This window comes from Falco cherrug, chromosome W (genome assembly GCF_023634085.1).
Source record: "Falco cherrug isolate bFalChe1 chromosome W, bFalChe1.pri, whole genome shotgun sequence".
NCBI classification, from domain to species: domain Eukaryota; kingdom Metazoa; phylum Chordata; class Aves; order Falconiformes; family Falconidae; genus Falco; species Falco cherrug.
Genome location: NC_073719.1, coordinates 7,596,054 through 7,620,333, shown reverse-complemented (window position 1 = coordinate 7,620,333; position 24,280 = coordinate 7,596,054). Strand labels below are relative to the sequence as shown.

The 24,280-nt window shown below is 41.2% G+C and overlaps 1 protein-coding gene across 1 annotated transcript; it reads left to right on the top strand.

Annotated features, from left to right (window-relative positions):
• The first annotated feature begins 421 nt into the window (after positions 1 to 421).
• LOC129734629 (uncharacterized) lies at positions 422 to 24,066 on the top strand. Its single transcript, XM_055698265.1, has 3 exons — positions 422 to 1,145; positions 1,284 to 4,738; positions 24,058 to 24,066. The coding sequence occupies exons 1-3, from the start codon at positions 422 to 424 to the stop codon at positions 24,064 to 24,066; spliced, it is 4,188 nt and encodes a 1,395-aa protein (XP_055554240.1).
• Positions 24,067 to 24,280: the final 214 nt, after the last annotated feature.

The following is a 24,280-nucleotide window of genomic DNA, read 5'->3' as shown; positions in this document are numbered from 1 at the left end:
CAAACCTGAGTGGCAAAAGGACTGCGGCTTAGTACCCCCTCGGGATCCTATGGTACTAGCACTAGAAAGAGAGGACAGGACGGAGCGTAAAGGAAAGTTAAAAAGATGTTGCTCAGCATGTAGTATTGGACAAAGGTGTATCAAATTAAACGGAGAACAAGAGCCCGAATTAAATGATTTATTTAATCCACCTTATAGAGTGGAGAGACAAGGTTCGGCCGGGGCTCCCAGTCCACCCCCAGGCGAACAAGAGGAAGAAATTCCACAAGTTATTTATAAAGAAAACCAAACACCCGGTGCCACACAAGGAAACACAAAAACTGCCATTACGGCTCCAAATAGTCCGGTGTCTTCACGCACCAGACAGAAGTCTATTTTACAGGCACCCCTCCGAGAAGCTGTAAATCCGGACGGAGGAACAATGAAAATAAAAGTTCCGTTCACGGGCGCTGATCTGAGAGAATGGAAAGAGGCTGCCCGTGAATACCGTAATGATCCGATAAAGACGGCACAGAATTTTAAATTTCTAATAAAACAGCACAATCCTGACTGGAGTGATATACAATTATTATTAGATTGTTTGACTGAAACTGAAAAACAATTAGTCATAAAAACAGCGGGGGATCTCGCAAAGGAACATTATAATATAAAGGGAGATAATTATAGAGAATGGTTTCCTTTGTTGGACCCGGAATGGGACCCAAACCGAGCCGCTGAAATGGGAAGATTACAAGCATACCAGGAATGGATATTCAGAGGAATGGAGAAAGCAATTCCTAGAACAATAAATTGGGCAGCGTTATATGAGGTCAGACAGGGTCCTTCTGAAACACCTTCAGAATTCTTAGACAGAATAAGAGATGCAATGCGCCGGCACACGTCTCTGGACCCAAATTCGGAGGTAGGCGCACAGCAACTAATATCCCTCTTTTTAGGACAATCACAGGGGGATATTAGGCGCAAGTTGCAAAAATTGAGACCTCCTGAAAATAGAGACTTGGAAAAATTAGTAGAGGAAGCATGGAGAATATTTAGTAATCGAGAAGAAGGATACAAGCAGGACCAAAAGAAAATATTAGCAGTAGTAAGAGAAAATGAGAATCAAAAATCTAAAGTTAAATCAAGGCGTGGGCTGACACCCCTGGGTAGGAATCAGTGTGCAATATGCAAAAGGACAGGACACTGGAAAAATGAATGCCCTGAACGCAGACATCAAGAAAACACTAAATGGCGCAATAATCAAGGGAAAACAATAGCTCACATGGAAGAAGAAAATTGACTAGCCGACCCATTAATAAAATTAAAATTAGGAGAAGAACAGGAGGAGGTGGAATTTTTAATAGACACAGGAGCCACCTATTCGGTTTTGAACCAGGCTTTAATGCCTTTGGGAAATGATTATGTTTCAGTAAAAGGTGCAACTGGCCAAACTGAAAAGGCTTATTTTTGTAAACCTTTAAAATATAAGTTGGGAAAACAGATGGGGATCCATAAATTCCTATTTATGCCAAATTCCCCAAAGGCCCTTCTTGGTAGAGACTTATTAGAACAATTGGAGGCAACAATCAAATTTAAAAAAGGGGAAGTTACTCTGGAGGTAAATAATCATCAATACATACAGGTTATGAGCCTATCTCTGGCCAATACTCCTATAAAAAGGGAAATTGATACCAGGATTATTGATCAGGTATATCCCGGAGTATGGGCAATTGACATACCGGGACGTGCCAAGAATGCATCACCTGTAATAGTAAAATTGAAGGACGGACAGAGTGCGGTAAGAATTAAACAATACCCACTGAAAAGGGAAGATAGGGAAGGAATTCGTCCAAACATAGAGCGATTCATAGAACTAAAACTACTAAAAGAATGTGAGTCAGAATTTAACACACCTATCCTCCCAGTTAAAAAACCTGATGGGTCTTATAGGATAGTTCAAGATTTAAGGGCCATTAACAAAATAACAGAGGATCTGTATCCTGTAGTAGCTAACCCCTATACCTTACTTACCACCCTGACACCTGACCTAGCTTGGTTCACAGTTTTAGACTTAAAAGATGCCTTCTTTTGCCTCCCTCTCCATGAAGCCAGCCAAAGAATTTTTGCTTTTGAATGGGAAAATCCCAGAAGCGGTCGAAAGACCCAGCTCACATGGACGGTGTTGCCACAGGGGTTTAAAAATAGCCCCACAATTTTTGGAAACCAATTAGCAAAGGATTTGGAGTTATGGGAACCACCGTCAGAAGAAGGGAAAGTGTTACAATATGTAGACGATCTCCTTATTGCAACCAGAACCGAAGAATCTTGTATTATTTGGACTGTGAGTCTGCTGAACTTTCTGGGACTACAGGGATATCGAGTTTCTAAGAAGAAGGCACAGGTGGTGTTACAACAGGTCACATACCTGGGGTACGAGATCAGTGCCGGACAACGGGTCCTGGGGAAGGCCCGAAAAGAAGCCATATGCCAAGCCCCCCGACCACGAACTGTAAAGGAACTGCAGACATTTCTGGGAATGACAGGATGGTGCCGGCTTTGGATATGCAATTATGGCTTGCTTGTTAAACCATTATATTCCCTGATAGCAGCTAACCAGAAGGATCTTCAGTGGGATGCTGAATCAGACAGAGCTTTCCATGAACTGAAGAAAGCCTTGATGTCGGCACCAGCACTAGGACTTCCTGATGTGAGTAAGCCATTTTTCCTATTTTCCCATGAGAAACAGGGAATGGCATTAGGAATACTGGCACAAGATTTGGGACCATACAGACGGGCAGTGGCATACTTCTCTAAACAGCTGGATGCCACTGCAAAAGGGTGGCCTGGTTGCCTGAGAGCAGTAGCAGCCGTCATCCTAAACATCCAAGAGGCCCGGAAGTTTACCCTGGGCCAGAAAATGACTGTCTTAGTATCCCACACAGTGTCTGCAGTCCTTGAAACAAAAGGGGGGCATTGGCTCTCCCCACAGAGATTCCTAAAATACCAGGCCATAATGGTGGAACAAGATGATGTTGAGATCGTGACTACAAACATCGTCAATCCAGCCTCATTTCTTAATGGGAATATTGGAGAATCAGTCGATCATGACTGTCTAGAAACAATCGAAGCCACTTATTCTAGTCGGACAGATCTCAAGGATGTTCCTATTAATGGAGCTGAACATTGGTTCACGGATGGAAGCAGCTATATGCTGAATGGAAAGCGACATTCCGGATATGCTGTTACAACCTCTGAAGAAGTGATAGAATCGGGGCCGCTACCAGCTGACACTTCGGCACAGAAGGCTGAAATCATAGCCCTTACTCGAGCTCTGGAAAGAGCTCGGGGAAAACCTATAAATATTTGGACTGATTCTAAATATGCCTTTGGAGTGGTACATGCTCATGGAGCAATATGGAAAGAAAGGGGACTGTTAAACTCCCAAGGAAAAATCATCAAACATGCGGAAGAAATTTTGAAACTCCTAAATGCGGTCCAGCTTCCTGAAAGGGTGGCAATTATGCACATTAAGGCACACCAGAAAGTGAGCACAGAATTGGAAAGAGGAAATGAACTGGCAGACAGGGAAGCAAAACAGGCAGCCAGAAAAGCAATCAAGGTAGAGGGTGCGCTAATACCCGATGGACAAATATCTCTAGAAGGTAAACCAGACTATACGAAAGAAGATCGCAAACTAATTTCTGACCTAAAGGGATCATATAATGAGGAAGGGTGGGCTATAATCTCACATGGGAGAATAGTGATTCCTTCCTACATGGTATGGTCAGTAGTCAGGGAAGAACATAGAAAAAGGCACTGGGGGGCAGAAGCTCTATATAAGGATCTCACTAAAAACATAATAGCACGAAATTTGTATACTACTATTAGACAAGTAACCCAACAATGTGATCTTTGCCTCCAGACTAATCCTAAGATTACCAAGGGGCCAAAGTTGGGAAAAATTGGGAGAGGAAATGTTCCTGGGCAACACTGGCAGATCGATTTCTCGGAACTTCCTAGAAAAGGGGGGTATCGATATTTATTGGTACTAACAGATACCTTTTCAGGTTGGCCAGAAGCCTTCCCGTGCAGAACTGCTAAAGCCCGGGAAGTGACCAAAATACTACTCCAAGAGATAATACCTAGATTTGGAGTCCCAGCGGTAATGTCCTCGGATAGAGGACCACATTTTGTGTCCAGAATAGTGCAACAGATTAGCCACCATCTAGGAATAGATTGGCAATTACATACCCCATACCGACCACAATCGAGTGGCCAGGTGGAAAAGATGAATCATCTAATCAAACAACAGATTGTCAAGTTAGGCCAAGAAACAAATCTAACTTGGCCCCAGTCTTTGCCATTAGCTCTTACACGAATTCGAACTAGACCGAGAGCAAAAGAGGGGCTTAGCCCATTCGAAATTTTATATGGACGACCCTATGGGGTACAAAAGGGGATGTCTTCACAGATTGGTGAAGAAACAATGACTTCCTATATGGTGGCACTAAACAAACAATTAATAAGAATTGAGAAGCATGTGATGGGAACACGCAGTAGGGGTCTGGATGGACCTGTTCACGATATACGACCAGGAGACTATGTATACGTTAAGTGTTTTGCAGATAAAACCCTGGAACCACAGTGGACCGGACCTTTTCAAGTCCTACTCACCACCTACACTGCAATCAAGGTTGAGGGACAGAATTCTTGGATTCACCATACCCGGATTAAGAAAGCCCCTGCAACTTCTTGGAAAGTAACCCCAGACAAAAAAGAACTGAAACTCAAATTTACTCGGACAAATGGGAACAATGTGGGTGGCAAGTAAGTGAACCTGAGCGGTTGCGGATCCACCATATGGGAAGGGCACTACAACAAACAATATAGAACAAGAGTCGGGGACTGAGCCAGTGGCCAGGCTCGCCCAACTTGTTATTAGTAAGCCCCAACTCAAACAAAGATATTTTTGATCAAAACAGATTTTAACGTTTAGATTCTTAAAATGATCAATAGTGGGTTTAAACCATTTGTGTTTTTTTGTACCCTCTCTCTTGCCTACAACCAAGAGCCTGATAATTGGCCTTGGAATCATGCTCAGAAAAAACACACTGGAATAATGGGAAAGGTGGACTCAAAGACGAAACTAGCTATGGTGGTTTTTTCTGAAAATGAGGTGTACCAAAGGAATCAATGGGATCGGGAGGATGTACACAAAGTCGACCGATTATGGGGAAAATTAGGAGATAAGATAAAAGTAGGATGTCAAACATATAATGAAAAGGATAACACCAAGATTTCGGGAGACACCCAGATTAATGTCAGAAAGGTAGATAAGGAATTTACCCTTCTAAATACAACCGTGTGCTTTAATTCACGGGAATGTTGGCACAATTTTACCTTAACCGAGCCCATCTTTATAATATGCCTAGGAAAGGAATCCCCAAGAACAGCTCTGACTTATAAGATCAAAATAACAATCATGCTAACCACTGTTCCTACCACCACCACAGTTACAACAACCCCATTAACACTTGATCTTAAATTAACTAAACCAGATCCAAAGATTTATACAATTGGACCATATGTAATCAGAAATACAGGTCAGCAACAAATGTTGTTTAACCCAGAATGGTCTCTCAAAAGAATAGAGTTAAAAATACAAGTCAATGTTTCTGATGTTAAGCCATCCTGTTCCCCCTTCTTACGAACCTCTTATGAGGGATGGACAACTTGGTTAAGAAAAAGGGGAAGTATTTATCGAAACAGAATAGTGAGAGATGTAACTGGAATGTTGGGAACAGGACTCGGAGTATTAAATTCCATAGACTCAGAGGTGATAATGAATAAACTAGCCGCCACCACGGCCGATCTATCAAAACTACAACAACCACTAAAATCTTCATTATTGGCATTAGGGGCACATCAATGGTTGATATCGAAGGTACTCCCCAGGTGGGAACAAATAAACATGGAAGATCATCAACTCATCACTAAGGCATTAGGTGGTTTACAGGATGACGTCGCCCTGGCTCTAAGTTGCATCCAAGCCCAAATGTGGATGCAATCAATAGCTGCATCCATAATAAGAGAAGGAGAGGAAGGCATATTTCCTACAGAAATTCGAAAGATGGTTTGGGACAGTGCTACGGAGGTAGAAAGAAAACTCCAGTCATGGTGGAATATGGTGAACTTTACCTATGACCCCAACACACACACCATCACAGCTTTTGTGTTGACCATACATAATGCAGTAATAATTACCATACACCCCATTGTAGCCCTTGGAATTAACCATAATGGGGTGCTCCTATACCCTTTTGAACATAGAACATGGGCCAGAAAGATAGGCGACAAGTGGCAAACAGTAGATTTAGAATCTTGTATTATGCGAGAACAGCAGGGCTTCCTCTGTGAAAGCAATACTATAATGGCTCAGGATACTTGTTTAGATACAGATCAGAAAATATGTCATTTCGAGGCCCGACCAAATGCAAACTTGAAAACAGTAATTATATATGCAGGGAAGGGATGTGCGTGTTTGAGAACTAAGTGTAACACAATAACCATAGATGGGGAGGTAAAAGAGACTGCACAGTATTCAAATTATTGTATTTGTAATTTTACTACTATCACAGGATGCGATTTTAGTTACTCAGCCCCAGTAGTGTCTCATCAATTCTTAAAATCCAATTTTACCCTATCACAGATAATAATTCCTACCCCCATAGGACTAAATATAAGCAGTATAAAAGAACTATTAAAACATGCAGATTTACAACGTATACTGGAAGAAACCAAAGAAAAGGGACATCAAACTCTTCTTATGATCCATCATGATGTAGAGGGGATCAAGAAAGTTTTAAAAAAGGTAGAACAGGATGGAAACCATAATTGGTGGGATACTCTCTTTGGCTGGTCACCCTCTGCAACAGGAATTCTTAACACTATGGTACACCCCATTGTGATCTTATTGATCAGTTTAGGAATTTCCTTAATACTAACCATTATGTTATATTTGTGGGTTTGGAGAATGTTTAAAAGAGTAACACTTATGTATGATGCTTTATATCATTCGGGAAGGCTGCTTAAGTAAAAGAATTTACTTAATTTAATAGAAAAGGGGGGATTGATATGGAGAAATAATGTGAAATGGGGATAATGGACATGGATTGTGATTGTATGTGTCTGCTTAAGGAATGTGGGTATGGTGACTAGTCATGGGTGCGGTGACAACCACAGTTTTGAGGAGACGCCTGCCCCTCTTCCTCTAACAAAGGGGAGACGGGGAGACGCCTGCCCCTCTTCCTCTAACAAAGGGGAGACGCCTGCCCTTCTTCCTCTAACAAAGGGGCTATTTAAAAGAGAATAAGAAAAGATGAGAGACATTCAAATGCTATCTAGAGGGAGGGAGTGCTAAGTCTCCTTGCTGGAAAAGATTGGGTGGTCACAATCACCTGAAGAAGATCGGATGGTCACAAGAACATGAATCACCTGAAGAAGATCGGATGGTCACAAGAACATGAATCACCTACAAACCTGCAGGACCACCACATTCCAGGAAATGGACTGATAAGCTAATTAACATACGAAGCGGGGTTTAGGTAACAAATATGTATAGGCGTTAATTGAATATTCATTTGTTCATTGTATAAATGTGAGATGGTTCGTCACTTCGGGTATGCACGCTTGTGGAGGAGCGATCCCCCGTGCATCTGCGCGCAATAAACATACCTACTTTATAACTTTCGAGTTATAGAGTCTAATTCCGCACGTCAATGTTATAAAGCTCAAACTCAACAAGTAAAGTAAGCCTCTAGCTTCTTAACAAAATCATGTGCTCAGGCCTGACAGGCAACCTAGAGGCTGGATGGAAAAAATATTGCACGACAAAAGCATGTTCCATTAAAGAAAAAAAAATCAATCCTGGCATGCTCTGTCTTTGCACCTGAACAGTCCTGCTCAGTCCAGCCTCACTGAAAACTCCAGATTCCCTCCTACAGTAAAGGACTCACATTGGAAAAGTTCATAAAGTGCTGTCTACTGTGGGAGGGACCCCATGCTGGAGCAGGGGAAGAGTGTGAGGAGGAAGGAGCAGCAGAGACAATGTGTGATGAATTGACCACAACTCTCATTTCCCATTCCCCTGCGCCACTCAGGCTGGGAGTGATATGGAGAAATAGTGCGAAATGGGGATAATGGACATGGATTGTGATTGTATGTGTCTGCTTAAGGAATGTGGGTATGGTGACTAGTCATGGGTGCGGTGACAACCACAGTTTTGAGGAGACGCCTGCCCCTCTTCCTCTAACAAAGGGGAGACGGGGAGACGCCTGCCCCTCTTCCTCTAACAAAGGGGAGACGCCTGCCCTTCTTCCTCTAACAAAGGGGCTATTTAAAAGAGAATAAGAAAAGATGAGAGACATTCAAATGCTATCTAGAGGGAGGGAGTGCTAAGTCTCCTTGCTGGAAAAGATTGGGTGGTCACAATCACCTGAAGAAGATTGGGTGGTCACAAGGACATGAATCACCTGAAGAAGATCGGATGGTCACAAGAACATGAATCACCTGAAGAAGATCGGATGGTCACAAGAACATGAATCACCTACAAACCTGCAGGACCACCACATTCCAGGAAATGGACTGATAAGCTAATTAACATACGAAGCGGGGTTTAGGTAACAAATATGTATAGGCGTTAATTGAATATTCATTTGTTCATTGTATAAATGTGAGATGGTTCGTCACTTCGGGTATGCACGCTTGTGGAGGAGCGATCCCCCGTGCATCTGCGCGCAATAAACATACCTACTTTATAACTTTCGAGTTATAGAGTCTAATTCCGCACGTCAGTTTGGCGAGCCAGCCAGGAGGATTTCTGCTCGGCTGAGGGACCAGCTGCGGAGCGGACGCTCCTAGGCGCGCCCCGGGAGATTTCCTCGGAGGAGCCTCCTCTTCTCAGCTGTTCACCCGGGAGCAGAAGAGAAACCCCTGGATCCGCGGATAAAACGGTATGTTTAGTGACGGGGCGGCTGGTGAGACGCACGGAGACGTCCGGCGCGCAGCGTAGTCCCCAGGAGGAAAGGTACCTTGGGAGGGGGTTTGCTGACCAAGGGGTGGCCGCTAGCGATCTTGAGGGCAGATCGAGCAAACCCGAGGTTACTGCCATTCCTAAAAGCCCGGAGGCCTCGTGACGGAAAGCGGGGGGCGGGACGGAATAAGGCGGAATCTCACAGGAACAAGAGGGACCTCACAGCAAAAGTAAAAGGGAAACTTTTGCGTAGGAAAAAGAGGAAGCTAAAAACTTCCTTTAGGTTGTCTTAAGAATTGGGGAATTCCTGGAATGTAACAACTGAAATAGCGCTCTGTGTCTTGTTTGTTCTATGTGTTGTCTTGTTATATGTTCAAAACTCGGAGTTATGAAATGTATGTTGAAAAATATTAACATTCTGGTCATTTGTGGCAAATAGCGGAAAACTTAACACTCTGCTTAAGACCAGGAAAAATTGGTTTTTGTTTGTTGTTTGTTTTTTGGCAATTGTTCATTGAAATGCATACTTTGTGAACTGTTAGTGTTCCTAAGAGTTTGTACATAAGTGCACGGTACCGTATAACATACTGCTTGTGTGACTGCGGGCTGCCCGGAGAGTGTGAATGATGTGATTGCGCATTTTGATTTTTCGTGTATAGCTTAATTATTTTGACTAAGTGTGAGTGCAAGAGTGCTTGAGACAGGCGTTTGAGTGCAAAACGAGTAAAAAGCTCTATCCGCGTTTCCAACCTTGGGTGGCTAAGGCGGCCGGAGAAAAACAAAGTAATTAAAATTGCAAAATGGGAAATGGAAGGAGTAAGCCCTGTGAAAAATCGCCTTTGGGTTGTATATTAAAACATTGGAGTGATATTGTAGGACAGGGTGGTACCGAAAATAGAAGGAAATTGGTTAAATATTGTAATCAGTGGTGGCCTTTGTATAAATTGGAGAGCGATGCGAAATGGCCTCAGGAGGGAGGAACGTTAGATTATAACACTCTCCTGCAATTAATGTTGTGTCTGAAAAAAGAAGGAAAATGGGACGAAGTATCGTATGCAGACATGTTCTTCGTCCTCCAGGACAAACCTGAGTGGCAAAAGGACTGTGGATTAGTACCCCCTCGGGATCCTATGGTACTAGCACTAGAAAGAGTGCGGGATTAACATCACCTGATCTTTGATTGTGGCTCTAGAAAAGGATAGGAAAAAACTGAGACCTAAACTAGAAAGATGTTCTTGTTGAAATTTTGTGTTAAAAAGCTCAGGTTGCGGTTCCTTCTGTGGAGCAACCAGAATGAAACACGTTGTAAGATATAAAAACTTGTACTGATGTATGTAAAACCTGAGGCATGCGTGTGTGTGTGAAGAATCAAAGACCCTGTGAAAGTGTGTAAGTGTTGGGGTGAGTTTGTACAAACCCCTGTACCCCCTCGAAGGTGCGACTGAATCATGCTGGGATGCATGGCAGGATGTTTGCCGTTTGCCTGCAACGGCATGATACGTAATAACAACAGACTTAAAGCAACAAGGAGCAGATTTGCATTCGGGGTAAGAAAGAGTTAAAACAGAAGTGCTGCTGCAGAGGCAGGCTTGTGTAACCTGCAGAGCAGGAAGAGCATCTCCTGCCCCGAACCGTTCTGCTGGGGAGGAGGAGGGGTTGCTATTGCTGACAATTGAGCAGAAGGACCTGACAATGTCACCCCAATTGCTGCAGCATTTGCAGTACAACAGGACCGGTAACGGCCCTTCTAGGGCAGGGAATGGGTACGAGGTGGAATTTTAGTGAATACAAAACCAACTTACTTGTTAAACTTCAGTTAAAAAAAAAAAAAAAAAAAAGTTACATTTGTGGGAGCTGCTGGCCACCAGGAAAACATCCTGAAACCTTTAAAGTACAAACTAAAAAAACAAATAAGAAGGCCAAATTCACTAAAATCTTTGTTGGGATGAGATTTATTAGAACATCTAGACGTTTAAAGAAGGGGAAATGAAATTAAAAGTTAAATATGATCAAGTAATTGAAATATTGAGCTTATCTTTAATTCAACAGAAAAGAGGAAAAGAGGACCTCCCTGAAGTAAAAAGAAATTTTTAACCAGGTGTATCTGAAAATAAATTCCAGGAAAGGTGAAAAATGCTTTACCTGTTACAGTAAAATGATAAGGGGGAGGCTTGCCCAGTTCAGATAAAAACAATATCCCTTGGTCAGCAAGGCTGTGGGGATATTGGCAGAAAAACTGAAATAAAATACACTCTGTAGTAATTCTACTAATGTAAATCTGTGTGTTTTGCCATGACAGTGACTTGTTATGGGATGTGCAGATGAAACTGCATTGACAATGAAGTACAAGGAATAAGGTTGGTCAGGTGCCTCCTACCATAGTCAAGGGCAAGACTGGGTTGGCCTCTGTGTTTGCCACCAAGAAGAATCTTGAGCTCCGCTGTTGGCTGCAACCCAGCAGGCGTTGAGCGGTGGGAACATATGCCATGCCAGACCTTGATGTGAGGCATGGCCCACTCTGAGGCACTGATTTGGAAATTGGAAACCGCCTGGCCGACCATGAGGCCAGACAAGTAACAGAGGAGGTAGGAAAGGAGGAATTAAGGATCCTTAATACCAGATGATAAAATCCAAACTGTAAGTACAGATCAAGAGCCAAACTATTCTAAAGAAAACTTAAAGGTAATTCAGGACATGAATTATAAAATAAAATTAAGTAAGTGGACTTATTTAAGGGATGGTTGTATAGTGGTACCATCCAATTTAATATGGACCACAGCCCTATTATTAATAAGACAATTGGACCATATGTAATCAGAAATACAGGTCAGCAACAAATGTTGTTTAACCCAGAATGGTCTCTCAAAAGAATAGAGTTAAAAATACAAGTCAATGTTTCTGATGTTAAGCCATCCTGTTCCCCCTTCTTACGAACCTCTTATGAGGGATGGACAACTTGGTTAAGAAAAAGGGGAAGTATTTATCGAAACAGAATAGTGAGAGATGTAACTGGAATGTTGGGAACAGGACTCGGAGTATTAAATTCCATAGACTCAGAGGTGATAATGAATAAACTAGCCGCCACCACGGCCGATCTATCAAAACTACAACAACCACTAAAATCTTCATTATTGGCATTAGGGGCACACCAATGGTTGATATCGAAGGTACTCCCCAGGTGGGAACAAATAAACATGGAAGATCATCAACTCATCACTAAGGCATTAGGTGGTTTACAGGATGACGTCGCCCTGGCTCTAAGTTGTATCCAAGCCCAAATGTGGATGCAATCAATAGCTGCATCCATAATAAGAGAAGGAGAGGAAGGCATATTTCCTACAGAAATTCAAAAGATGGTTTGGGACAGTGCTACGGAGGTAGAAAGAAAACTCCAGTCATGGTGGAATATGGTGAACTTTACCTATGACCCCAACACACACACCATCACAGCTTTTGTGTTAACCATACATAATGCAGTAATAATTACCATACACCCCATTGTAGCCCTTGGAATTAACCATAATGGGGTGCTCCTATACCCTTTTGAACATAGAACATGGGCCAGAAAGATAGGCGACAAGTGGCAAACAGTAGATTTAGAATCTTGTATTATGCGAGAGCAGCAGGGCTTCCTCTGTGAAAGCAATACTATAATGGCTCAGGATACTTGTTTAGATACAGATCAGAAAATATGTCATTTCGAGGCTCGACCAAATGCAAACTTGAAAACAGTAATTATATATGCAGGGAAGGGATGTGCGTGTTTGAGAACTAAGTGTAACACAATAACCATAGATGGGGAGGTAAAAGAGACTGCACAGTATTCAAATTATTGTATTTGTAATTTTACTACTATCACAGGATGCGATTTTAGTTACTCAGCCCCAGTAGTGTCTCATCAATTCTTAAAATCCAATTTTACCCTATCACAGATAATAATTCCTACCCCCATAGGACTAAATATAAGCAGTATAAAAGAACTATTAAAACATGCAGATTTACAACGTATACTGGAAGAAACCAAAGAAAAGGGACATCAAACTCTTCTTATGATCCATCATGATGTAGAGGGGATCAAGAAAGTTTTAAAAAAGGTAGAACAGGATGGAAACCATAATTGGTGGGATACTCTCTTTGGCTGGTCACCCTCTGCAACAGGAATTCTTAACACTATGGTACACCCCATTGTGATCTTATTGATCAGTTTAGGAATTTCCTTAATACTAACCATTATGTTATATTTGTGGGTTTGGAGAATGTTTAAAAGGGTAACACTTATGTATGATGCTTTATATCATTCAGGAAGGCTGCTTAAGTAAAAGAATTTACTTAATTTAATAGAAAAGGGGGGATTGATATGGAGAAATAGTGCGAAATGGGGATAATGGACATGGATTGTGATTGTATGTGTCTGCTTAAGGAATGTGGGTATGGTGACTAGTCATGGGTGCGGTGACAACCACAGTTTTGAGGAGACGCCTGCCCCTCTTCCTCTAACAAAGGGGAGACGGGGAGACGCCTGCCCCTCTTCCTCTAACAAAGGGGAGACGCCTGCCCTTCTTCCTCTAACAAAGGGGCTATTTAAAAGAGAATAAGAAAAGATGAGAGACATTCAAATGCTATCTAGAGGGAGGGAGTGCTAAGTCTCCTTGCTGGAAAAGATTGGGTGGTCACAATCACCTGAAGAAGATCGGATGGTCACAAGAACATGAATCACCTGAAGAAGATCGGATGGTCACAAGAACATGAATCACCTACAAACCTGCAGGACCACCACATTCCAGGAAATGGACTGATAAGCTAATTAACATACGAAGCGGGGTTTAGGTAACAAATATGTATAGGCGTTAATTGAATATTCATTTGTTCATTGTATAAATGTGAGATGGTTCGTCACTTCGGGTATGCACGCTTGTGGAGGAGCGATCCCCCGTGCATCTGCGCGCAATAAACATACCTACTTTATAACTTTCGAGTTATAGAGTCTAATTCCGCACGTCAGGAGGACGTAGAGAAGCTGAGAGTGAAGTTGAGCCTGGGAAGAAGGGAGTGGTGGGGGGAAGGTGCCTTAAGATTTGATTTTATTTCTCATTATCCTACTCTGATTTGAATGGTAATAGATTAAACAATTTTCCCCAAGTTGAATCTGTTTTGCCTGTGATGGTAATTGTTGAATGATCTCCCTCTCCTTATCTCAACCCACAAGCCTTTCATATTTTCTCTCCCCTGTCCAGTTGAGGAGGGGAGTAATAGAACGGCTTGGTGAGCACCTGACAGACAGCCAAGGTCAACCCACCACAGATGTACCACCTCAGTGTAATGACATACATTTGTTCAGGCATTGTTTTTTAGGACTAAAACTGTCAGCCTGTCACTTTTAAACTGATTACCCAATCTTCCTGGGCAGGTCTCCCAGAGAGTGTAGTTTTGTCTGTACAGTGAGTAAGAAAACAGAATATTTGGTGGAGTGGTTGGGTGTCACAGGAGTGATGCACTTTATTCGTAAGAGAGAAGCAGCAGTATGTTTATTGGTATAAAACAGTGATTTAACAAAGTTTGATAGTAAATGCAACAGTGGTTTAACAGGATTCAATGGCAAGGTACATTTATTTACTGCATAGAGGACAGGGTCAGACAAAGCTGTCAGGTAGACCCTTCTGTTGAGTCACAAGGTTCAGAAAGGACCCCCTTACATTCTAAACTCCTTCTCAGAGGGGAGTTTAGGTATGGCTAGATCCAGACTTAGTCCCAGACTTGGTCAATGGTTTATATCTAAAGGATAATATGTGCACAATCAGTCCTTTATATCACTTAGCTAAGATTTCAAAGTTTACCAAGAATCTGTTGTGGCAAGGAATCTCTCAGCTTTGAGGAATAACCTTGAGAATAACCCCTACTCAAGGGGAGATCCTGACATACAACCCACTGCCATGCAGGAAAGCTCAATGGGCCCTGGGCTGTCTACTATTTATGGGGTAGAGTAATAAACTCAGTCATATTTGCATACTGACTACAGAAGTTAGTTTCTTTCAAACTTGGCTTAAGTTGGACCTTGACCAGCACTGTGGTTAGGTGGGTGTATTGCTCAAATTAGCCCTTGGCTATGGTGGTTTTATCTGTCTCCCCCGAATCCACTTTGAGTCAGATGCAGCCATTAGGATCACCTGATCACCATTGATGGCTATCACTTGAGCATGGAAATAAAGGTCGGGGGGGGGGGGGGGGGGGGGAGCGCACATTGGATGGGGTTTGGTTGTTTTTTTTATAGTAAAAGAGTGTCAGCTGAATGTTGACATCTAGGAAAACAAAAGCAGCTATCTCAGATGTACCAATCCGTTTGCTGTGTACTCTGAAAATGTCGCTTTCTTTATAAAAATGGTATTTTTACCTTCACTTATTTCAGTGGAGTTCTCAATACATTAATAAGTAAGATAAATTATTTTTAAATTAGAACTTGCTTCTTGAGGCTTACACTTGCCACCCCAATCCTCTTCAAAGAGGAAATGGTAATGTGATCAAACTTTGTAACCAGAATGTATAAGCTATCTAACAACTACTATATGGACATCTGGTTTTGTTTAACAATCTGCACATATTCTTGAAGAAACAGAATGTATACATTATTTCGACTCAGAATGTCCTATGCAAAGAACTATCAAGGATGATTAACTGAAGTAATTGCTGCTTAGGACAAGGGAACTGAAGAACAATTACATCCTGGAAAGTTGGCAACACAAGACTCTTGCAATCAAGAGATATCTGATACTTGTTGGACAAATAGCCAAAAATGTGTCCTTAAGTGAACTACCTTCATCATAATACTAAAAATCAAATCCCTTACACCAGATACCCCGGCCCACAAAGAGACCCTTCCCCAATGAGCTTGCATAGTTAACCAATAAGATTGTGTAACCATTATGTAGATTACCATCCAATCAGTGTTAGAGGGTTGGAAGTTAACAAATTAATATTCAAGTAATCATGTATAAATCTGATTGTGGAAACTACCAAGGTGAGCTAGTTCACCTGGCACCCATACTTGCACTACTTTGTATTAAAAGCAATATCTTGTATTCTTAGACTTTTTCTTTGATTTTGCACACTGGGTAGCAAACTCACTTTTGAGACAACAGTAGTGCCTAATTTGGCACAACAGAGCAGCATAGCAACAAAATGGAAGGAAAGATGACCACATGTTGAGTTCTGAGTCCTATGTGCCCATACAGAGGCACTCTGGAAAGCTGTTGCCAAGGGGGAAGGAAGGAAATGAGGAACAACTACAAGATAACACATTCACAAGGTGAAACTCACTATGTGATTTGAGCTAAAGCAAGAGCTTCAAGGAGGTTTTCACAGTAGTTGTGTAAGCAACTATTGCTACCAGATCCTAAGTGAATAGCAAATAAATCAAAATAATATATTCATGAGAGGTAGCAGCATGGTCTTTGACTTGATCCGATTATTTTTCAAGAAAATATGCAGAGGTATGCTTCCTGCATGCAAAGAAACAAACACCAAAATACAGTTCCAGTTTCTGCATTCAAAAATGGGAACCTGCTTTCCAGGCAGAGTCAGAGGAGATTATTCCTTCTCTTCCCATTGTCATGCTAACAGTGACTCTCCATTTTCTTGTGGATTCATGGCCACCTTGTCCCAAAAGTGGGATTGTTACCTTGTGTGCATTAGCCAAATCACACACAGAGTCGAGGTATTGGTTTATTTTACAAATCTACGCAGAGAAGGGTGCTAGGTGATAATTCACAAAGCTATCACACCAATCTTTACAATGTTCTAAATATCTATACATTTAGATTTCTAGAGATACTCCCATTACACCTGTTGTCCCGTAGGTGGGTTTGTTACCAGTGTGCAACACCAATTCACACATTGAGTCAAGGTATTCCTATTCCTTTATTCCAGTTTGTGCAAAGTAGGGAGCTAGGTGGTAATTCACAAATCCCTAGCTCTTCGATTGTCAAAACTTTACACTATTTATATGTTTCAATGAGCAAAGACATCAGCCTTCATTGGTTACAAGTTACATGACTCTTTTATTACATAGTACTCAGTTTCCTATTTGTCAAGCAGTTCTCTCGCTTCCTACATTAATTAGTCCGCATGCTCAATTTCCACTTCTTTTTGAGTTGGGGGATGGGGGTGTCTTGAGTTAGTGGTCAGTGGGTCAGTGGTTGTGATCTTCCCCACTGGAATTACCTTTCCCCTATTTTTGTTGAACTCATTGCTTGTGATGAGCTTCCTATCAGCTCATCCATCTTCTGGGGGTGCCTCCTTTGTGAAGTTCCTTTTCTAAAGAAAAGGATTTGCTGGTGCTTAGCTAAGCACTGGGCAGGACTACAAGATGCTTGTAACCTGCATTAAACCTTAACAACTCATTTGTTCTAATTGCCTTAAAGTCAAGCTACTAACAATGCATTCAATTTTATTAATCATTTGATATAATTTCCCTACTTTGAGGCTTACGAGATTTGTCCCTCATGGCAAGCCTCGTAAGCCTCACTCTTCTTCTTAGCTATCATTACATGAATTCCTACAGTTGATTGTATAATTAATCTCTTGGCACAACTCAAAGCGATACAGATTATAGCCAAAAAAAAAAAAAAAGTATCGTAATTACAGTCTGAACTAGGTTTGACAGCCATCCAGTAAGGAGGAATCCAAAATTATGTAATATTTTGTTTAGCCAATTTTCCTTCATCGAATTTCTAAGATCTGTACTAGATTTTGCCACTTGATTTATTTCTTCAATTTGATTGTCCAAGTATTTCATAATACTTGGGATGTGGACACAACAATTTTTATTCTTCAAATTCAAGTATCCACATACTCCATGTTCTTGCAGTAACAATAAATCTAAGAGAAACCTGTTCTGTAGGGTCATTTTTGAAGTCGCTTGGAGTTAAATATTCAAATCTTGTAATGCCAATTGCCTTCTTCACGTCCAATTCATATTTTCCGATTTTGGCAATGGTAAACAAGCTGTAATACTACTAGAGTTGTGGATTCTCCCAAATGACTGAATGAGTTCCAAAATTAAGTTTCCCTGAATTATCAGAAAACAACAATAACATATTGTAAAAACTTTCATATCTAACATTTTAGGTAACCTTATAAGGTTAATCAGTCTAACTGTTCCAAACACTCCTTTCTCAATGCAAATGCAATTTCATTTATAGTTCCTTAGTCAATTGTCGCTTCAATTTGTTGTGATGTCCACTTATTTTTTTCAGTCACAGGGGTCTTTTTTACATGGGTATGATAAATCCAGGAGTCAATTTCTTCTACCTTTACTTCTGTATATGTTTTCAGCAAAACAATGTAAGGACCCTTCCACTTTTCCTGTAGTGCCTCATCTTTCCACGTCCGAACAGATACTACATCTCCAGGTTGCAAAGTGTGTTCAGGCACACCCAAGGGAAGAGGGGCTCTTTGATTTAAGTGCCTATGCACTGAGGATAAAGTTTGTGAAAGAGATATCAAATACTCTTTTAAATTTGCCTGTCCTCTTACATGCATCTGGTCTCCCTGTCCAGTTAAAAGGTTAGACCGGTATGCCTTCCTATACACTATTTCAAAAGGATTCACTCCTCCTTTTACTCTGGGAGTAATACAAATTCTCATATGAGCTAAAGGCAATCCCTCTATCCATTTCAAATGAGCTTCTTGACACAATTTTGATATCTGCCTTTTGATTGTTTGATTCATTATTTCTACTTTTCTACTAGATTGTGGTCTCCATGGAGTATCTAATTCCCAATCAATCTATAAAACCTCAGACACTCCCTGCACTACTTCTGCTATAAAATGGGGTCCATTATCTGAGGAAATTCCTTCTGGTATACCAAACCTAGGTATTATTTCTTTTAATAAAACCTTAACCACTTCTCTAGCCTTGTTGGTACAACAAAGGAAAGCCTTGGGCCAACCAGAAAAGGTATCTACTAGTACCAATAAATATTTGTACTGATTGTATCTCAATAGTTCTGTAAAACTTATTTGCCAATATTCTCTGGGTGTTATTCCTTGCTTTACGTTTCCTCCTTGTATTTCCTTTCCTATTTTAGAATTATTAGTGCAGCAGACAACACACTTTTTGACTACTATATCTGCAAAAATTTGCATCCTGGGTGCATAAAATTCCTTTTTGCTGAAAGCGACAATGTGTCTGCTCCTGCATGCATCTCTTGATGCATCCCTTTAACTACGGTTTCCATCATCTTCTCAGGAATTAATAATTGTTTTTCAGGTGTTCCCACCATCCTTCCTTATTTCTAGTACAGTCCAATTGTTCTGCTAATTGGTCTTCTTTTGTATAATTTGGAAGAGACAAATCTATATGAGGTTTTGGGTGTAATGCTCCTTCAAAGCTTGGTCCCTTTAACGCAGCTTCTTTAGCTGCTTGATCTGCTCTTCGGTTTCCTTTTATAATACCTGTATTTCCTTTCTGATGTGCCTTACAGTGCATTATTGCAACTTCCTTTGGCTGAAGAACCGCTTGCAACAATCTCATAATCTCAGTCCCATATTTCACTGGGGTTCCCTGTGAAGTTAGAAGTCCTCTCTCCTTCCAAATCGCTCCATGTGCATGAACTACTCCAAAGGCCCATTTCGAGTCTGTATAAATGTTGACTCTTTTTCCTTGACTTAATTCCAAGGCTAGAGTGAAGGCTATTAATTCAGCCTTCTGGGCAGAAGTGTTGCTAGTTAATGATTTACTTTCCAATACTTCTGTGTTAGTTACCACCTCATATCCAGCTTTCCATTTTCCATTTGACATGTAACTGCTTCCATCAGTAAGAAGTTCCATTCTTGCCTCAGGTAACAGTTTGTCTTGAAGATCCAGCCTGCTAGAGTGAACTTCTTCAGTAGTTGTTAAACAATCATGATGTAATTCTCCAGTTTCTGAAGTTGGCAGTAGAGTAGCTCGGTTAAGGGTAGAGGTTTGAGAGAGCATCACGTCATCTTGCTCCAGCAACACTGCTTGATACTGAGCTAATCAACTTGGAGAAATCCAGTAATGTCCTTTATTTTCAAGGAGAGAGATCACAGCATGGGGTACATACACAGTAAGAGGTTGGGCCAGTGTCAGTTTTCAAGACTCTTCAATCATAGTTATGGTTGCAGCTACTGCTCTCAAACAAGCAGGCAACTCTTTGCTTACTTCATCCAATTGTTTGGAAAAGTATCCCACCGGTCTCTTCTAACTTCCTAACTTCTGTGTAAGCGCTCCCAATGCTTCTTACTGTTTTTCATGCACATACAATTGGAACGGTTTCTGCAAATTTGGGAGTCTCGATGCAGGGGTGTGGATAACTGGCTAGCTGAAAAGGGTCACATAGACATAGTCCAGCTGGCTGGACAAAAATGCACATTGCTCTCAGCTTATCTGAAGTAAAGCAAAAATACACTATCCTTGGCTGTTCTTGTTACACAGTAACAGGAAGATTTCAGTGGGAAAAGAATGTTGCAGGTGGGAACAGATAACTACAGAAGAGAAACTAGGGGCGGGCTTGGTATTTAGGCAACTAACCAATAATGAGCTTAACTTTTGTAATATGTATGAGCTAATTATAACAAGGCATAAAAGGTGACTGTAAGGTTCAATAAACGAAGTCTGCTGATCACTCATATTGAGTGACTGTGTCTTCCCTCCGTCGCGACACAGGGGCTTCCGTCAGCTTTCTCTTTACTTCATCAAAAGCTTTTCAGCTTTCTGGAGTCCATTCTAACACTGTTTCTGGTCCTTTTGTAGCTGCATATAAGGGTTTGGCTATCAAGCCAAAATTTGGAATCGACACCATCCAGCCATTCCTAGAAACCTAGAAAATTCCTAGAAAAAATTGTTTCTTTGAGGTGGGGACAGCAATTCTGCATATTGCCTCTATTCTCTCAGCACCAAGCTTTTTCTGCCCTCTCATAATCTCAAAGCCCTTATAGTGGACTTCCCTCTTTCCAATCTGGGCCTTTTTTCTAGAAACTCACTATCCTGCTAGGCCCAAGAAATTAAGTAGATTAATAGTTGCCTCCAAACATTCTTCCTGAGTATCTGACCCAATCAGTATATCATCTACATATTGTAACACTGAAATGGTTTCCTACTCACAATGTCATTCTTCCAATTCTTTTGCCAAAATATTATCTAATATTGTGGGGCTATTCTTCAGTCCCTGGAGAAGGACAGTCCAGCACAGTTGCATCTTTCATCCTGTAGTCAGCTTCTCCCACTCAAAAGCAAAGATAAGTTGACTCTGCTTGTCAATTAGCATACAAAAGAAGGCATCATTCAGATCCAATACGGTAAAATACACATTAGTCTCTGGTATTGAGGCGAGGAGGGTATAGGGATTTGGGACTACCAAGTGGACATTGACTGTCTGAGTATTGATTTCTCCTAAATCTTGTACCAACCTATATTCCAAAGATTTAGTTTTCTTTACCAGGAGGACTGGAGTGTTAAATTCTGATTGACATTCTCAGTCCAAATTTCAAAAAAGTCTATCGATGCTTCCAATCCTCATCGTGCCTATACATTTACAGGATATTCATAGAATCATTTAGGTTGGAAAAGACCTTTAATATCATCAGGTCCAACCATTAACCCAGGACTGCCAAGTTCACCATTAAACCATGTCTCTAGGCACTGCATCTACGCATTTTTTAAACACCTCCAGAGATAGTGTTACTATCTCTTACTATCTGTTACTAGGTTACACTACCTCCTTGGGCAGCCTGTTCCAATGATTGACCACCCTTTCAGTGAAGAAATTTTTCCTAATATCCAATCTAAGCTTCCCCTGGCATAATTTGAGGCTATTTCCTCTTGTCCTATCACTTGTTATCAGGGAGAAGACACCTACCCTTAGCTGTCTATAACCTCCTTTCAGGTAGTTGTAGAGAGCAATAAGGTCCCCCCTGAGCCTCCTTTTCTCCAGCCTAAACAACCCCAGTTCCCTCAGCTGCACCTCTTAAGACTTGTTCTCCAGACCATTCACCAGCTTCATTGCCCTTCTCTGTACACACTCCAGACCCTCAATGTCACTCTCGAAGTGAGGGGCCCAAAACTGAACACAGCATTTGAGGTGCGGCCTCACCAGTGATGAGTATGGGGGACAATCACTTCCCTAATCCTGCTGGCCTCACTATTTCTCATAAAAGCCAGGATGCTGTTGGCCTTCTTGGCCACCTGGGCACACTGCTGGCTCATGTTCAGCCAGCTGTCAACTAGCACCCCCAGGTCCTTTTCTGCCAGGCAGCTTTCTAGCCACCCTTCACCAAGCCTGTAGTATTGCATGGGATTTTTGTCACCCAGGTGCAGGACCCATCACTTCTCCTTGTTGAGCCTCATACAACTGGCCTCAGCCCACTCATCCAGCCCGTCCAGATCCTTCTGTAGAGCCTTCCTACCCTCAAGCAGATCAACACTCCCCCTGCAACTTGCTGTCATCTGCAAACTTCCTGAGGGTGCACTCAAACCCCTTGTCCAGATCATCAATAAAGATATTAAACAGGACTGGGCCCAGTACTGAGCCCTGGGAAACACCACTTGTAACCAGCCACTAGCTGGATATAACTCCATTTAGTATCGCTCTTTAGACTCAGCCGTTTAGCCAGATTTTTACCCATCATACTGTTACCGAAATCTCGGAATGAAGAACTTATCGACACCAATGTGATGTAGATAAGCAGACACTTCTTTATTGACGGCCGGGTGCGTGAGCAAGTCCTCTCACGACCAACGCACACCAGGTCCCAAAATCAGATTCCATATATAAAACTTATTCATACATATTCATTAATTATTCATACATAATCATAACATTTCCCATAAATCATTTACATACTCTCCTCCTATATCCAATTATGCGCAGCAAAGCTTAGAAAGGTCTAGAAATGGTTCTAGGGTACGATTTGGGTAGGTGGTATATGAGTCGGTGGTCGCGATCTCCCCCTGCCGGAATTACCTTTTACTAAAGTTCACAGTTTCTTGGCAGGCAGCTACAAGCTGTTCCAGTCGACTCTCCCCAGTTCCCATTAATCTCATATTCTGACATTTCAATACACCTCTGCGTACAGAAGACTGGTTAAATACAATGGAACCTTCCAACCCTAGAGTTATTACAATAGTTCCAGGCCCTTCTTCTAGCCTTGGTACAAGACGTACAAAAGATTCCATAACGTCTCTTATTGCGTAGATGCAAGTTTCCTATAATTTTTTTTTTCCTTAGCCTTCTACATTTTAATTCTATTAAATGATTTTATAAAATCAATTAATTAATCAAATAGAATCAATCAATTTTAACTTATTAACTAATCGGTAACATTTCCCCCCTTTGAAAGTGTTGAAAATCATTATTTCAATACTTTCACTTTATTCATATATCTTTTGTTTCGACATATTTGGGTAATGGATCATGTCTTGGTGAAATAGTTGGTACTTCTCTCATAATCATACGACTCACTGCAATTCTATTGGTAAACTGTTTCTTCAGACATGCATATATCAGCATGCTCATCAAAAAGACAACTAGTAACAGAAACAAAGTCTTAATTATAGATTGTATCCAAGAGCTCAAATTCCATCCCAGTTTCTTAAAAATTTTCCCGAGCCAATCTTCTGACATATCCTTTTGAATTGTTTCAGTTTCTTTTTCAATTTTTCCCAATAGATCTAGATCATGTTCCACATCCTGAGTGACATTTGGAATGTGGATACAACAGTGGTCCAGTTTATCCTTAAGATATCCACACACTCCATGTTCTTTAAGTAGGAGCATATCTAGTGCCATTCTATTTTGTAAAGTCATTCTGGAGGTTGCCTGTAGTTGTATATTCAATTCCTTAAACCCCTTCTTGGTAACGTTTGCCAATTTTTCCACTTGACCAGTTAAATGATAGAGCCATGCTCTGTTTCTATATGAAGCTATAGGATTTAAAAGTGATTCCAGTGCCCAGCCAATTTTCACTCCTGTAGATGGTTCATTCCAAATATCATCACTTATCCCTGATCTCTTTATTCGTTTTAATTCTAGATTCTCTAGAGATCCTTTAAATGGTGATTTCTTCCAAATCGGACACAATGTTGGCATGCCCAATGTGATTTTTTTCACCTTACCATCTAATGGTAGGTGTGTTGTCCAGGTTCCATCACTTAATGCCCAAACTAAATGTCCTGGACTTCGAATAGAAGATTTTCTACAACTAAACAAAGTTCCTCTTCTGACTGTAAAGGCGCTGGTTAAATTGAGAGTATTC